Here is an 18,324-nt window from a genome sequence, read left to right on the forward strand (position 1 = left end):
GCACAATTAAACAGCAGAAAACCTGCCAAGGCATTCTGTGAGGCTCTTACATCGGCAAGGGCTCTCTACTAGTGGGTAGAGTAGCCAAACATTGCACTCAAGTCAGGGCAGGACTGATGGCGATAAAAAAATATCCAAGAGTTTAAAAGTAAAGCCTACTTAAGTAAAAACCAATTAAAGTGGAAGAAACACACATTTGTTTTCCACCAGGTCAAACTACTGAATGCTTATAGTACGTATTGTGTAAAGACACAATATATACTGTTTATTTTGTGTTTTCTAGATCTACAAATGGCACCACATTCTCAGAAGACAGAAAATAACATTAAAATAATGATGCTTTTGTACAACCCAGAAGTTTTAACAAAGATATTGCTAAGACATTCAGTGGACTAATTAAAGTTTGGTAGAACAGCCAGAATGTTCTCTTAATAAGAATAGCAGTACTTCATAATAATATTACTCAAGTAGAAGTAAATAACATGGTGTGGAAAAACTACTCAAAGAAGCACATTATCTTTAATATTTAGGTCTATACTAGGTCTACATCAGCTTTCCACCAGTCTGCATCTAAAGTCTCCATGGTAACCAACTGTTACAAAATCCCATTGATGCTTCAGGTTTCAGTTTAGATATTCACTGCAGCATGAAAAAACCGGCTTCATAACAGACCCCCATTTTTGTTGCCATGAACAAAATGACATTAGCTGCCAGCACAGCTAGATTGTGCTCTTCAACAGTATCTCACAATTAGACAATCTCCATGTTGGTTGTATAATTGAAGTTGTAAATATTCCATCCTGCTATGTAAAGGGGAAAGATTACAAGCAAAATGTGGTGCTTACCTGCCTTCTCTTTTTGTTGATTTCCCTTTACTGGTTTCAAATTCTGTTGCTTAGCTTTTGTCTCCTTGCACACAGCATGATGTGTTTTCTAGGTCAGTCAGCTTGTCGCTAGAAGTTTATCATTCAACTTCTCCTCCATACAAATTATCCTTTGTATTCCATCCTTAAGTTCACAAAAAAATTCTGGGAAATGCTGCATCCAAGCATTTAGAGGTGGCTGCTGCAAACTTCTGCAAAGCCATTCTTGTAGTCAAACTGGTTAACCATATCTTCTTCAAAAATATCACACACTACATTAAATTCCAGCTTTTTAACTGATATGCATTTTCTTCATTGATAATCATAACCTTGTAGGTTAGTCAAGTGTATCAACTCCCTTGCATCAATGAGAGGGAGCTGCAACTGCCAGCTCAAAACAAGCTGGCAGCACGTATTTTGAGAAATCGTTAGCATAAAATAGCAGCATTATGACGGGCATGTGAACAATGCAAATTTGAAGACTGGGTTGTTATTTTAATGAAGTGACATTGTTTGAGGTAAAGGTCAGGTTGATCAACTTATTTAATCAAGGTGAGTCGGGAGAATGACACCTCAGCATTCCCTGTTCAAGCTCCCATTGTGCAGCCAGGCATGCTGACTAATTATAAAAATGAATCCTATTAAGGGCCCTGATTTCTGGAATTAATGTTACCCCAAACTTGTTTAGCATCTCAATCAAAATGTTAAGCTCATTACTCTTGTTAATGCTGGCACTGGGCTCCATGTAAACACTTGTTGACCCTTCTGAAAAGTCATTGAAATTTATTTAGCTTCTGTTCTTTTGTCACATTACTTTTTGTGCACTCCCTCTTTTTCTCATTACATTGAGATGACTCATTTCTCTCTGGCTTCAAGGCACCTGATTGTATACATTAGAACTAATTTTGGTGAAACTTCTCACTTTGAATTCAGCAGGCTGCAGACACACTAAGGTCAACCATGTATGTCTTCTGCGTTTGTTCACTCACTGCAATTGCAAAAATATACATTTTATAAGGTAACTAAAATATCTAGGAGACTACTTCTGGTGACATATGCCCCTGGAGTCAAGTGTAGCTGAACTTTTAAAATGTCAGATTATTGCTTTTTTACCTTATAACAGTGATATGTCCACATCACCAATCTGCATTTCACTGTTGGAAGAAGACTGGGCAGGAGTTTACAATTAAGATGACATTTGTTTTGGTCCTAAAGCACTGAATTCAAAGGTCAGAAGCTCATAATGACTGTTTACCGCTGTGAAAATACATATAGTTGAAATGCCATGACATTATTACAGCTGTATTTCTTTAGGAGCCGTCATATTTACGAGCTGAATGTTCGTTAATTTGAAACATGGGTCCGGAACGTCGGCATCAATAGAACGCTGTTCACACAGATTTTTTTTCAAGCTGTGATGATGAACACAGTACGGCATGAATGTCAATAATTTAATAGAAAACAGGACAGGCCTAAGACAGACTGCAAGGTATAGAATCAAAAATGGTGCGTTAGCAATAAAGTACACCTCGTGACTGATTTTGATTAAACAAAATTTATTTGTCAAATAGCTGTCTCTTTATTAGAGAGACACACATCAAATCTTTATTTTTTTAGCTGTGATCTACCAAGACTCTATTTGGGATGATTCTGATATCCCACATTTATTTCCACATGAAATGGTTAAAATTACTCCAAGGTTAATCATACCAGGTGCACATAAGACGACTGCGTTTCACTATTTCAAGGAGATTTGCCAAGTTTGAACAACAGACATTTATTTTGGTGAGCTCCTGACTGGAGTAGACATGATCAATGCGGCGAGCGTGAAAGAGTTTCTGTGGCCTTTAAGAAGTTACAGCAGCCAATGTCTGCTAAAGTATTTAATGTATCAAATTAATTTCAAGTTATCCATTCCACAGTATGAGACTTGGAGGACATTCACAACAACTACCAATTCTCAGGTCTCAATGACCAAGAAAAGTCAACCTGAGAACAGACAACAAGGTGCTAAAAGAGTCCTCCAAAAACTCTGAAAAATCATTACAGGACCTACAGTTCAAAGTTGATATTGTTAATGTTAAAGTGACTTTAACATTAACTTGCTAAAGATTTGCTGCCTTTCTCCAATCAGAAAGACAGCAAATCTCCTTGCAAGCCTCTCTTCATAAATTTGGAAACAGGAGACATTCCTGAGAAATATAGCAGCCAGCACAAAGTGTAATAATGCCAGCTGTACTGAATGGCATTGTTAACATGACCAGTCCATACATCAGATTTCCCTGCACTTTGGGAGAACACGAGTGCAAGAAAAATTAATTTGTTGAATCCTAACTATTAGGGCCTGGTGTACTGATGCACTATTCCACTATAACCTGCAGAGGACAGTGGGTACTTCCCTCAGGTGCTGGCTCCTACCTCGTTTCAGAACGTTCAGAGTACAGAGGAGGTGCTTTAATAATACTCACACCTGTGAGCGCTCAGCTGTGAGCGTGCCAGGGGCCTCTAAAAATGCTAGTGGCAGTGTGTAAACTTTATTTCACGTCTGGCTACCGGAAAAGATATGTTTCTACCTCTCCACCTCACTCACATGGCTTTCTGCTTCTGTGAAATTGGGTTTTCCCCTCGTTTCCTCTTCATTGCTATTGTTAATAATGAAATGACATGATAAGATGGCTCATTTAAATTAACACTGACATTCATGAGGTGCTTTGCATTGACCATTTATGGTTGAGGGCATGTAGAGGGCAGGACATGAGGCGGGACCTTGTGCACAAAGTTTTAGTTATAGCTGTGTTCTAGAGAGGAAAATTGCTTAATGGTGTGCATGCGCATGGTTTTATAAATCAGAATGTTTTTTGCCGTATGCCACTTTTGCCTTTTGGGCGTACATACACTTTTATTATGGATCCTATGCAATCCTTTAGAAATGAGACTCCAGATCTTTAACTTATTGAGATGCAATAGGGTGACTTCAAAATATGTTCATGAAAGTTGTTACTGCAACCTTGTAGCTCCTAGAACTAATCGTAATTTGAGTTCAGTTCCTCAAATTGTCCAATCACTGGTCACATCAAAATCATCCGGTTCTGTTCACTATCCAGTTCCTCTCTACTTTTCTAATGTTGATTAAATTTATTATAAATTATTGATAGCCCTGCCAATTACCAGGTCTAAAATATGCAAGCCATCTGATAGTTTTCTTGCCATATTTAGCAGGTGAAAACTCTTACTCTGACTGTTGGATTTCTCATTCTTTTAAGAATGATTCAAAAGAGTCTATAGTTCTTCTTTATTAGCTGTGATCCATCTCCTTCCACAAAAGTCCGTAGAGCGTCCAAGCCCTGCAGCTGCTTGGTCTATACAGGGACAACTTTCACTTCCCTTCCTTCAAAATGAAACGGCTTCTTTGCCACCTATTTATTCCTCCTCTTCTTCCTTTTCTCAATGACCCAGCTGACCTAATAAAATGACTCCTGCCAACGGAATCAGCCGTGTCAATACCAGGCTTTCACCTCAGACTGGCAAAGCTCACACAGGGTCGCTTCTCTGTTGTGGTTTGGGTTGTGCAGCGTTGGCATTAGAGAGCAGATAGACCAAATTTTTTTATCCAAATCGACAGGCTTTAGGAAATTGGCGAAATACACAGTCTGGTTCCTCTAAACACATTGCTCTGAATTCACTTTAGAAGAACTTTGTAGATTAATAAAAATGAGTGAAGAGAGACGAGATTGAGCTAAGAATCGTTGCGCAGTGTCTTAAGATCTACAGCCAATGGGAAGTCTCAAGTACTGAACTTGACTGATTGATAGAAAAGTAATTGCATAATGGTCACAAGCAAACCTACAATCTTGCATTACTCATTTGCCATGAGAACTTCAATAAATATTTACAAATAAGTACAAATGCCATGAGATAAATTTTGCATGACGTTTGCTTTTGCACCATAAAGTATAATTACATCTTAGATTGGGAAATTGCAATTCTCCTTTTCCCTTTTCAGAGCTCACTTACAAAGCCATGTGCTACGGCTCTTCAGCAACCAGTCCAGCATGTCAGGGATAACCCAAGGTCAAGCTGTAAAGTATTTTTAAAAAGCGGGGCCTTGGATTTGGCTTTATATTCAAAGGCGAAATGCAGTGGAGCAATTCATCGCACATCAAGCCTTTTTGTAACTCGGAGTGGCAACTCAAAGATGTGGTTTAACAATGTTCCATGTTGAAGAACAGCTGGCTGTTCTGTAGAGACACCAGAAACCAAACCATTAAAGCACTTCAGCCAAGATGAATTCTGCTGGTCTTGAACAGGTGGTTTCTTACCATTAGACTAAAAAGCAGCTGTTGTGCTTGTGTGTTTTATGATGCTGATTATTCTAAATGTGCTCTCTAATTATGCTTCTTGCTTCTGAAGGTTCTGGTTGTACATATTGTTGTGTGCTTCACAGTAGAAGTAAACAAAGCAAAATGTTATGAGATGAGGTATATTTGCTGCTTGTACTACTTGCATATTGGCAGGAACAAACAGCACAGCTGCACACTTCTTTGATTTGCATTTTAATGTTGCCCTTTGATGCTTTGTCCTATATATTGTTGCTGTTGTTCTACATCGCTATGCTTAGAAATAAACTCACTTTAGTGCCTGATCCTGCGTTATTCAGCACCAACAGCAAGATATTGGATTTTTTATTGCAGTAGCATAAAAAAATAAAAGTAAAATCCAGACTTTACTTTGAGTTAATTTATTCAATTGCGGGGGTGGAATCTCACCTAAGAAGTAACTGTTTCCAGTCTTTGGGTCACACTTTCTATAAAATAAACTTTCTATAAGTATTTTTGTAATTTTTACTTTATCTTTCTCTTTGAATTACAGTGTCTTTGCGTGTAACTGTATTTGAAAATGAGAAGGACAAAAGTGTATGCCCTTAAAGTAGAGCAGACATGCGTTTATCTCCCAAAGTCGTGAAATGATTACAGGAAAATTGTTATTTGCCCAGTATTGCCCGTGTCTTCAGTAGGAAGAATAATTAAAACATTTTAAACAACAATGGCGATTCACACAGCTGCTCCAGGACCCAAGTTTATCCTGCAACCATGGCCATCAAGCAGGATATTGATTGTAAGAGAGATTAAAAAAACCTCACTGTTAAAAGAGTAGCAACTCTGGCTCACCAAGGCATGCTAATAAAGGTTGTTTTAAATCTGGCCATTAGACTGCAGCTCTGAGTTAGCTTCCAAATTTTGAGGAAAGTAGCAAACATGAGGACATTTGCTAATTGTCTATATTGTACATTTCACAAGGGGACATAAAAAGAAGCAGCATAGTAGACAGACAATCTGTGCAGACATTAAATAAACTGCAGCATATGGAAAAGTTCTAACATTTATGTTGTCTCCTTTGTTCCTATTCCATAAAACCATAGACATTTTGGAAGATGAGGTTATTTCAAATGAAACATAGTTGTTGTCTGCCGTAAATCATAAATTGACTCATCACTGGAATCCGAAACATATGCCCAATTCAAGTCAGTAAGGCTTCACCAGAGAAAATATGAAGCCACTTCTGTGGGCAGGACATTCTGCAAGCCTACGAAAAGCCTGTGGGATGAGCAGATGAAAAGACGGCATAAGGAATACAGGATTTTGAATAATTAAGAAAGCAGACCGTAGGGGAATACTAAGCGTTGTCCTGTTATAAAATGGTTTTGCAAAGTATTAACAGCTGTGTTGCAAATACATTTATTACATGCGACCTTGCGTCTTCTTCATGTTGCAAATAAAAGGAAATGCACTCTGTAGTAGCACAGACACAGTTTATTCTCATCAGTCTTTGTTTTATTTTGTTCTTGACCACTTTTTCTTGTTCTCCCACTTTAACCTGACTTTCCACTATATTGCAGCTGACAAACCTGACTGAGATCCACGATCAGATCAGTGGGATGGCTCGGTGTCCCTACAACCCCTTGCACAACTCCACAGCCCTCATCACATCCAGCGGAGAGCTCTACGCCGCCACCGCCATGGACTTCTCTGGACGAGACCCGGCCATCTACCGCAGCCTTGGCGGACTGCCGCCTTTACGCACTGCCCAGTACAACTCCAAGTGGCTAAACGGTAGGCAGTAAATGGCAGATAATTGCTATATTTTGTGTACATAAACTAGCCTGGCCATTGCCTGCCTATGCAATGCTGCTCAAAAATAATCCTCGCTTCCAGCACATTCTGGGCTTCCTCCCCTTGACTCAGATTTTCTCCGGTTTATTTTTGACCGGGTCAATCAGCGAACACAAGCATAAGTTGTGAATGATGACATCGATTTTCTGCCTGTAGCTTTAGCAATGGCGGGGAGGGAAGTAAACAAAGCTGTTCAGTCGACGCCAGCCACTCTTCCAAATATTAAATAAACATTAACAGCCGCCTCATTTGGATCGGCACTTTTCTTTCCACAAATGGAAAGGTTACTTACAGCGAAGGCAACTTCCGGTAAGCTTCTTGGTATTGAATTGGCACATTACAAACGTCACAGGCAAACGTTAAGCAACTGGGTAAAATTTAAAACCTCAACACAGTCCACGCCTCCTGGAAGCAATTGTTTTTCAATACTAAAGATGCGCAGACCCTCTGTATGAAGCACATAGCATAGGACAAGAGGCTGGCTATGTAAGAACAACATTATTCAAAGATATTTGAGGGATCACACTGAATACATCTGTCACTACAATGCTTGAAATATTTGCACTGCAACTAGAGGAGAGTCGGTGTGTTTTCATTGGACTCACAGCCTCTTGCATCTGTAAGATTTTATTCTCCAAGCAACCTTTAGTAATCAGCCCCAAGCAAAACAAATTCTGCTCTGAACAATAATATTCATTTGCCGTTTAACGGTGAAACAAAATGTTTCTAGAGTTTCATGTCAACAAGAAAATCTGAGTGTGGTTTAAAAAAATAAACACCTTACCCTTTCTTTAAGGAGAACTCAAGTTTGAAATCCAGAAAAATCAATGGTGTCCCTCCCCCCCTGAACGTTCAAACACATTGGAGAGCAGATTGGGGAACTTCAAATAGCTTAAGATGTCCATCCTACACAGGAGCAGGTCAATCAGTATCTTGTCTGCGAGTGACTTTTTTCCTGATTCACATTTAAGCTAAATTGAAAAAACAAATTTAAAACTACCTCATACCTTGCTTGGCAGCCACCTTCTGGGAGAAGGCTTAATAACTAATTTTATGGGGAATTGATTTTCTTCCTCCGTCTTCCCCTGCACTGCCCTCTGAAGGTTCAGAGAAGAAAAGGGCAAAAATGAGATGGAGAGAGAGAGGAAAAGGGGGGCACATTTTCCTTTAAAGCCGAATTAAATCACCGTCAGAAAGAATAAAGTGTGCATTTTAGATTCAATAATGTCATACATAAAGATGAACACTTTAGCTGTAGCCGTGTCATGGAGGTTGCATGTTTTAGATAGGGTGAGAGCTATTACCCTCCACCTGTTTTGGTCATTTCTCAGCCTAACCTTTAGGTTTGGGGAGTGAAAAATGAGCTTTCTTATTACAACACAAAGCCATTAATAACATAGCCTGTAGTTATTAATCCTGATCACCTGCTGTTGTGTGGGCCCCATGCACGCTCACACACACCATGAGCCAATCAGTCATAATGCGTAGCCTATCACTCTCCCACTCCATCCACCTCCCACAGCCTTAAATATATTTCTGTCTGTATTTTTCTTCATCTGTCTGCACTTCATCTTTTTTTCCTGGCTGTCATCGAGTTTTCTTTCTGGGTCGTTTTTTTCTGTCCAGTTCATTTTTGCCACCACTTTTTCAACAGAGCCAAATTTCGTCTCCTCCTATGACATCGGCAACTTCACTTACTTCTTCTTCCGAGAAAATGCGGTGGAGCATGACTGCGGCAGGACTGTGTTTTCCCGAGCCGGACGTGTGTGCAAGAATGACATCGGTGGCCGCTTTCTGCTGGAGGATACGTGGACCACCTTCATGAAAGCCAGGCTGAACTGCTCCAGGCCAGGAGAAATTCCCTTCAACTACAACGAGCTGCAGGGCACCTTCTACCTGCCTGAGCTGGAGCTGCTGTATGGCATTTTTACAACTAATGTGTAAGTAATGGTGCATGACCAACTTTCAACTTTATGCTAAACCTAAACATCCTCCATTATACTCTGATGAAAGATAGATTGAAGTGAAGAGAACATTTGGTTGGAAAATAGTTTTAGCATGCAAGCCTTAGAATATCATCCTCTCTGGGATGGTACAGCTAATATTTTATTCATAACAAAAATAGATGGAACTGTTAGTAAAAACATCTTGTAAAGCAGCATCTCAAGACATAGCAATAAAAATATTGCTATCTCAAGAAATAGCAATAGCATTTGCAAAAGCAAATGGCAAAGCTGCCATTTGCTTTTGCCACTCACAAAAGCAAATGGCAGCAGTTTGCACTCAGTGTGGTGCTCCAGATTAATTCGCACATTAGGTTATGATTTAAAGTTAGCATTTAAAGTGACAATAGCTTACAGGTAGAAACTATTTAACAACCTGCTTGTTCTTGCTTTTTGGGACAGATAATGTCTGCCTGAAGGCAGCAGTTCAAAACAGTGAAGTGCTGGGTTAGATGTGTCCTTTAGAGTGAACATTGGGGAGGAAGTTAAGGTTTTTCAGCACAAATAGACTTTCAAATGGACCTTCATACCACCAAATGTGTTACAATGTGGTTTAAGGAAAGTAACAAACATAATCATTAATGAACAATGAACCAAGTTGTACAAGTTAAAATTAAATTTCAGCAATTTTCTTTTTACTTTAAAGAAAGTAAAATAAAAAAAACATCTAAAAAGCTGACAGTCCGTCAGTAAATGTTTTTTTTTAGTAATGATAGATCTTGCTAATTCTATTGGATATAAAACAGTAAATGTTTGATCTGATTCATACAATAGTCTTATCTGTATGTACATATCTGTAGATTGAGAAGAGTATTATAAATTTTGCTCCGTACTAATATACAGTTTGAATTTGAATACATTTCATGCTTTACATGAGAGGCCTTTTACATTCTTATGACTGATTGGAGGTGCCAATTTTACAATCTAATCTCATATTAAGTGTTTAATCCTCTGTTTTACTCTCTTTTCCTTCTTATTTCCTGTTATTTAAACTGTTGTACAGCCACTTGCCCTATCATTAAAGCTGAGTAATCAATTCTTTACAGTCAACGCCTTCATGGAGCAAAGAAAAAAAAAAAAAACATTTGAAGGGTATTGGAAACATTTCCCCCTACAGGCACAGAGCTTAATGAACAGCTGCACTGGATTATAATTCACATCGCCAAAGTCTTGCAGTTTGAGTCAAGAGTTAATGCTCTCATTCTTTACTTTCTCTTCCAAGCGAGGCGACTGGTACTTGTTGAAACTGACAGCTTAAAAAGTCAAAGCTGTATTTCAGCTCAGAGATCTATACCGTTAATCAGAAAAGCCAAGCAGCTTAATTGTGCTTTGTTGCTGGATTTATAGTCTAATAATGACAGTCACGAGCGATGCAGAGGGTGTCTGTCTCTTTAGGGTTTGATTTTTATTGTTGCCAACATGCTGAGGTAATCCTAACGAAAGCATACAAAATCTGATGTGCTTCCACGTTGAGTTGAGTTTTTTTTTGTAAATTTGATAATCCTAATCTTTTTTTTGTTTTCTTTCCACTCTCCTTCCTTTTTTGAGGGGCTGTCTACACTTTTTTTCCCCTTCTATTCTCAACCATCAGAAACAGCATTGCTGCATCTGCAGTATGCGCCTTCAATCTCAGTGCCATATCCCAGGTTTTTAATGGACCTTTTAAGTACCAGGAAAACTCACGATCGGCTTGGCTGCCCTACCCCAACCCAAACCCAAACTTTCAGGTAATGTATGCGTATTCATTCATAAGGTATCATCATCCACTATGGATGGGCCACTATTAGACTCTAATGGTGTGACAACCTTTGGAAAAAATTACCATAGTATTTACACAGCTCTAAAAGATTTTAAAATGCTAGGAGCATTTTCTGTAAATTTGGAGTTGTTTATGCAGGATATCTTGGAAGTTTTTAAGAGAGTCCATCCAAAACAAAAATGTTACTATAAATCAGGTTTATGACAACCTTGTGTGGTTAATGTTTCTTTCTGCATTTCAAACCTTTTGAGGTCCGTATGTAAACTCCACATTAGGGATGTTTCAGTGTTAAGAAGATTAAACCAAAACAAAAGACAACCCAATGCTCACCTTTGATATGATTAGGAAATCAGGACCAATCTATCAAAAGAGGGACATTTTTGCACACTTAATGAAGAATAAGCATTCCTCACCCATTCACCTCAGAGGAAGCTCTTCACATATTATAATTTCTTCTAATTATCTATTAAGTGCGTCTTCTCTCACAATCGTGCACATTATGACTGCTCATTATAAACTCTGTTGTATAGGTCATTCATTCCTTGAAGATATCTCATGGAGTCGCCCTTAATAAACTTAACTTATTTTGCACTGGTAATTCTTTATGTTTATGCCCTACCCTAAAACCTGAAGGTGTATGGAAAGCATCTTATTTTGATTTAAGGCACCATTCCATAGTGATGACACAGAGGGAATGCGTTATTAGCAGAACAAGTGGCTCTTGGTTTTTGCAGGCGTAGCAGATAGTGAGAGAGCTAATCCACCTGGCTTTCCATGAGGAATTGAATTCCCTATGAGGTGTGGCCACCGGTGGGTGACACTTGCCTCGCTTTCTCAGACGTTTCTCATCACCAGCCTCCATCATGTCGCCGCCTGAGCCAGCATATGCAAGAGCCCTCAATCGAGGACTAACACATGCATTATCTATAATGGCGTTGCTCATGCAGAAAAGGCGAAAGGAATTCTCAGAAGGGGGGAAAAAAAGGTGCAAGCTTTGATGGTATGCTGCATACTCACATGCGCCCACACCAATAAATCTGTGACATGGAATATAACTCTCTGTCGTCATGCATTGTTATATCTGCTTGTCAGCAGCTAGTTTAGCAAAAACAAACTTCATGAAAATCAATTTTCCTTATCTGGTCAGAGCTGACTGCAAATTTATGCCCTTCAATGTGCTATAGGAACATCACATCGGGGGGGTCTGCGCTCCATATTTTTTTACGCTTCTCGAGGATAAACATGGATCTGTCTCACCTCTCTTCCCCCATCTTCCTGACTTAAGCTTGGATACAATATTTGCTCCTTTCCAATGGACTAATGCTCACTTTATCTAGGTTTCAGTGACATCTTCATCAAGCATTTGTCAATGTTGAGATTTACAAGCGCAAGATTTATAGCTCTTTCTCAAGCCAGCACACATACACTTTCACAGAAGTTCAGGCACCAACAGGCATCTATAAAAATCAAGCAGCTACAACAACCGCACAGCTCACATATCACATATAAAATACATTTGTTGTACAGCTACATTGCCCAAAAAAGAAGGAATAGACCTGCCAGGTGAGGATAATTGTGATTATGGAGAGATGCCTCAACACACACGCACGCATATTGGTCATTGATTGAGAGCCTAATTCCCAGTCTGCAGAGAAAATCCCTCCATTCATTTGAAACACACCGATTGATCCTGCAGGGTTTGTTCAGGCAATGAGTCATGTTCTTTGTGCATTACTACTAATACTGCCTATGTGTTATATTGGGTCATTTTATAATAGATTATTATTTAAAAAACATTCTTTGTTCAGCCACACAATTGTGAAAATAAACTAGAATTAAACTAAAACTAGGTATTTTTTGAGAAAAGGGGTTCCTGGTTAGCCTTTTGGGATGATGTAACATTACACAGTGCCTGACAAAAGTGTCCAGAACGCATACATTTTTTTCATATTTTGTCATATTACGGTGAAAAACCTTGACACATTATAATGGCTTTTTACGTGAAAGTACACAAAGCAGAGTAAAACTGGAAGGAAAATGACACATAGGTTGTAACATTTTTTACAAATAAAATCCTATAAATTTGAGCAAACCTTTGTTTTTATCCCTTTTCACTCTGAGAAAGCTAAGTAGGTTTACCACAGTTCCTTCCCCTGCCTGATGTAGGGGAAATAAGAGACTAACATAAGTCTAGATGGAGAAGGAGACAGATATTTATAACAATTAATATTGACATATGTATACTGTATATATATATTTTTTTCCACCATGTATTTAATCTTTTCATTAAAAACATATAGATCCTAAGTATGGCTACCATAACAAGGAAAATATCCCTCACTAGAAGCTTATTGTACCTCAAAGAAACCATATAAACAAACTGTAAGTAACATTTTTAACCAATACATGTACTGAGAAAACAATGCAACTCTTCTTTTCAAGTCAACTTCACTGAAATGTTTTGTTCAGAAGGCCTTTAAAATAGGGATTGAAGCATTTACAACAAACATAGCCAAAAGCCCAAGAAGAGCAAAATGTGAAAAATCTCAAGAGGTATGAATACTGTCCTTTGCAATGTTCAGCAAATCCAACAAAGATTGGGATCAGGTGTTGCCAAGTGTTGAACGTTTAGTTACTCAGGAAACAGAGTCTAAAATGAAATGCCATGATACTTGAAAGACATTTTAAACACACTGCCATTTTGCAAAAACATGGTGTAAAACAACCATGGTTCTGAGTGCCACTTATGTCATCCTGGCAGGGCACTTTGCCCTGATGATGAGAGGGGGAGACAGCTGAGTGTTGGATGGGCCCTCAGCCAAATGATGGTTGTGTCCCTCACCTTGACTCTGCTCATAACATCAATTTTGCAGTGCATTCCCTGTAATAGAGCCTCAGTGACCAGACCCAAACGCTCTGTAAAATTCTGTCATCCACATGCTTTGGCAACCTTGCACACAATGCAAAAGCAGACCACAAAGGGAAACTTTAGACATGTATTACTGAACATCCACACTGCAAACATTCAACATATTTTTTTTGCCAGGGGCAGGATGATTATTTGAGACACTGGCAAGCACAGTCTTGAATGTCTTGTAGTCTTTCAGGGCTGCAATTTCTCACATTCTGAACTTGCAAGAGCACTGATCCGTTCACCAGACTAGAAGCCCTTCATGACAGTCGTTTGTCAGCTCACTAAAGGCCGAGGATTGATCTGTATAACGTGTCCATAATGTTGCCGTTGAAGCTTGTCTCCTAGGAACAACTCACCAGCCAGAGTTCAGCCTCAGCTTAGCAGTAAAAAGGTGTATGAGATGACAGAATGCAATACAATACTATAATTAAAACAGCAGCAGTCTGTTTTGGGTGGTGTAATTGCCATACAAGACGTATTTTTGTTTTCTCTGCTCTGTGTTCTGGTGGAAGCCTGTTCTTTGTGAAAGATGCCTCAATTCAAAATCCTGAGCTCATCATGGGACATCTTTTACGCTTGGTTAGCTTTAGTTTCCCAGTTTTCCCTTAGCTATGCTGGCTTTGTCCTGCACCTTGTTCTCTCCACTTAGAAGAGGAAAAAATTCACACCAGATGCATCATATCATGGAAATGGCTTTTTGTAGGCAAACATTAGCTACGGACAGTGCCATCCAAAAGTATACAGTCCAGTTTTAAATTTTTACATTTTACCATGATACATCCAAAAATATAGATTTAACTTTTGGGAATTTTTTTGTATTTCATGATTAGAAGTAGTAATCTATTGATGTGCATTTGTAATTACTACCCCTGGATAAACTTAGTCTTAAGTATTAAACATTTTAGATTATAACTATGAATCTTACTACCTTTAAGAAATCAAAACTTGTCTCCAGAATGAAACAATAAAGCCAGAAAAATGCATTTATTTATTGTCACTTTGTGACAACAGATTTCCTCACTACTAAATCATTGCTTGTCCATCTTTGACTGATACAAATTCCCTGTGAGTCTCTTTAAAAATATTAATAATGAAAACAATGAGGTCTCAGACACTTTTTGAAGTTATCATTTCTGAGCTGAAGAATGACACAATCCGGAAATATTATTTTCCAAGTAGCAATAAAGCTTACCAGCAATATGCATGCATATGAGTGAGAAATCTCATAAAAGAGATAACTACCCACTCAGTGAATCACTCATTCAGTCTCTTCCCATCAAACTCTGTGACTACAAAGCCTTGAAGTTTTGAGGATAGCAAACCAACTTAGAGGCAATGATCCTACTTGTTCATTTAATCACTCCTTCCCTTAAATTTCCATGTCTTGGTTTATTTCTGAAAAAATCCCTAGGCATATTATCCTGTAATCCTTAAAACCCTAGACTTTTATGAATGTAATGGAAGTCGAATGTCATATTCTTCCAAACTTTTTCCATCTGTACAGTGTGGCACCATCAACTCTGGCTCCTATGTAAACCTGACTCAAAGAAACCTGCAGGATGCACAGAAGTTTTTGCTGATGCATGAGGTGGTCCAGCCAGTGGTCCCTGTTCCTTATTTCATGGAAGACAATGTGCGCTTCACTCATATAGCAGTGGATGTGGTACAAGGGAAAGACACACTGTTCCACATCATTTATTTGGCCACTGGTAAGTACCTCAGAACAACCTTTTTTTTCTAATAAGAAAATCTGTTTGTGTCAGTAGTACAGGAGAAAGTTGTTCTTTAAGGTTTAGAATTAAACTCACGCAGTCGTCCCTTTGTTTTTGAAAGGTTACTATATTTTTTAAGTTTTTAAAATATGGGAACAAGTTGTTCATGGTTTCATCCAATAGGAACACTTATTCCTTTTTCCTGTTGATGTTTGACATTCACACTTGTCCCTAAATCAAAAAATAGAAATGCAAGCAAAATTCTTTGCACTACATAGTCGTAAAATGAAATAATTCAACGTTCTTTTGAGGGGCAATGCACATTTTGTGGCTCTACACAAATTTATGTTGTTGAAGGAAAGGCAAAAGTGACTGGATTGTAATCACTTCTACCTATACATACTATAATAGTTATGAATATATATATATATATTTTTTAGATTGAAAGAAGAAACTGGGGCAAGACTTCAAAATTAATATTCATAAACATCCAGTTTGAATAATTTGGAGATATTTAAAAAAAAAACCACACACACAATGAAATACACTCAATTTTGTGGTAACTAAAATAGTGAACAGAATCTAACCGTATAATTACTTGCATGCGGTAGAACTGCTCAGGACTGAGACCTTAATGCGCACATTGTCTCAGTGTTTTATTCATCCTTACTTTTATTGCTGTGAATATTGATGGTTCTTAAAAAAAAACAAAAAGGCCTAGGAGCTCAAAGGCCTTGAAATGCACTCTGCACATGAAAGAAGTTTCTCGTAAGAAGAACAATACCAGTCAATCTGTATCAACATCATCAAGACATCAAAGCTTTTGCTTTGACATGAGCTTCATGACCTTTTACCTACACATGTTCCACATATGTTACGAAACCCTCATGCAGTCACTGAAATGCACACATATAGATAACAGAAGAAGCATTTTTCATGAAAATGTAATCCCTCTTCCGTATGCACCATAAAACAGCCAATAGTCATGTCTAAAAAGAGACGAGCGGTGGGCAAATGACACATGTGCGGTCATTACACATTTACTCTGTCCGATGTGTACGTTTGGCACCATCTGCTTATCAGTACATTGTTTGATCAAACTGGTGTGATCCTGCGATGATGTTAGACTTGGCAAGTTGCAGAAAATGGCAACAAAAGGTCTTCAGTTTACCTGTTATTATTTGATGAGTTGTTGTAATGTAACATGAGCGACAAACAGGTGTGCTGAGCAGAATTTTGAATGCAGTGACCCACTTTGCTCTACAAAGTACCAAAAAAAGCCCGCTGGGAAATGGCAACATGATCCTCCTGTTAAAGAGTCGGTGTTATTTTAGGATATTTCACACATCGTATAATACATGCATATGTACACGCCCTCTCTCTCACACACACACAAACTTGCAATCTGTTCCAGTTCACTTCCTCCTTGCTTGGCATCTCCCTCAAAAACTCCCTTCTCATTGTTTGCATGCTACTGTGATCAATGCAGCACTGAACCAGAGCTGCCCACACTGCAAGTTCCCCAGACACTAACCAGACACTAATGAAAACATCTGAACCCCTGCCAGGGCCATTGGCTTGCACTCATACTGTGCCTAATCACACGCTGTTATTAACGCCTAAACGCACCCCACTGATTGGGGCCATTGTGGGGAAATCTAATAGCTCCAGCCGGGAGTTCAAAGATGTCGAAGTGTGAGGTTCTTTCAAACAACCGTGCAGCTTGCTGAGCAGAGCAGTGAAGCTGTTATTCAGCCTCCTTAGTATTTCCTGCTGCTCATTTTTCTTTCTCAGTAGTAGATTTGATGGAATAAAGAATCTGAAACGTTAAAGTACACGCCTCCAGATGAACACAGCAGCACTTTAATACATGCCAAATTAGATAATAGGACAGTATGAGATATTTTAGGCTTCAGAATGAGCCGTTGTATTCTGCCACACAAAGAACATTTATTAAAATAGAAAATAAGAACCAGGATAGTGTAATAATTAAAAAACCAAAAAATCAAAATTAAATTCAATCAGTTTAACAGAAGGGTCATAAATAAAGTTCTGCACACAACTTTGTAAGCATACAAGTTGCTAAAGTAAAAAAAAATAATAATTTGCTAAATTGGCCACAACTTAGCAAATGTACTTTAACAAATCAAGTTCTAACAGTTAAAGTTGAATTTCCCTTACATTGTCTTGTAAAAATATTTACGCTCCTTTAACCATTTATTTTCATAATCCAATCACAAACTTCAACATGTCTCATTGGGAATTTAAGGTGATAGAACAAAATAAAATCAAATAAATCACTGTGAAGCAGAAGAAAGATTTTTACACAACTAAATATGTAAATAGTGAATGCCTTTGTGTTAAGCCTTCTGGATCAATACTTTGCAAAATCCCTTCATGGTGAAATTGCAGCTGTGAGAATCTAATTTATTTTAATTTTTCTTTGCAAAGTATTGAGACTGGATGAAATGTTCATGGATTTGTATGGGCTTAGGCTCATTCATGCATAGCACATTGATATGCTGTGATCTAATCTTTTTTAGTGTATCTCTGGTTGCATGTGCCTGTTAAAGGGCAGAACTCTGCCGCAGTGTAAAGTCCTTTGCAACCATAAACAAGGTTTCATGAAGAACTGTTCTGTGTCTAGTTCCCTCCAACTTTCTTTAAACTGCAAACATTTTCCCTGCCGTTGCTAAATACAGTCACCACAACATGTTGCTGCCATGTCATAAGAGGGATTGTATGTTCAAGGTGATGTTTCGTCCGACCAGAGCAACTTTTTCCAAGTTTATTATTGTGGGGAAATCATTTATAGTTTGCTGATAGTATCGTGCTATAAATGATTGTGTTTTCTTTTCAACATTGGCTTTCTTTTTGTTACTCTATGAAGGCCATAACTGTCA

General features: G+C 38.4%; 1 protein-coding gene across 2 annotated transcripts in view; it reads left to right on the plus strand.

The window, feature by feature from the left end:
* Nucleotides 1-18,324, plus strand: part of sema5a (semaphorin 5A) — a 147,661-nt gene that overhangs the window by 70,466 nt on the left and 58,871 nt on the right. For both annotated transcript variants that reach the window (XR_002751996.1, XM_023326557.1), the window contains exons 7-10: nucleotides 6,760-6,973; nucleotides 8,688-8,973; nucleotides 10,628-10,763; nucleotides 15,214-15,418. Coding sequence is in view for 1 of the 2 variants with exons in the window: in XM_023326557.1 (XP_023182325.1) it covers nucleotides 6,760-6,973; nucleotides 8,688-8,973; nucleotides 10,628-10,763; nucleotides 15,214-15,418 (841 nt within the window). In the remaining variant the exon portion in view is untranslated. The remainder of the gene's footprint in view (nucleotides 1-6,759; nucleotides 6,974-8,687; nucleotides 8,974-10,627; nucleotides 10,764-15,213; nucleotides 15,419-18,324) is intronic.

The sequence above is a fragment of the Xiphophorus maculatus genome, chromosome 21, assembly GCF_002775205.1.
Source record: "Xiphophorus maculatus strain JP 163 A chromosome 21, X_maculatus-5.0-male, whole genome shotgun sequence".
NCBI classification, from domain to species: domain Eukaryota; kingdom Metazoa; phylum Chordata; class Actinopteri; order Cyprinodontiformes; family Poeciliidae; genus Xiphophorus; species Xiphophorus maculatus.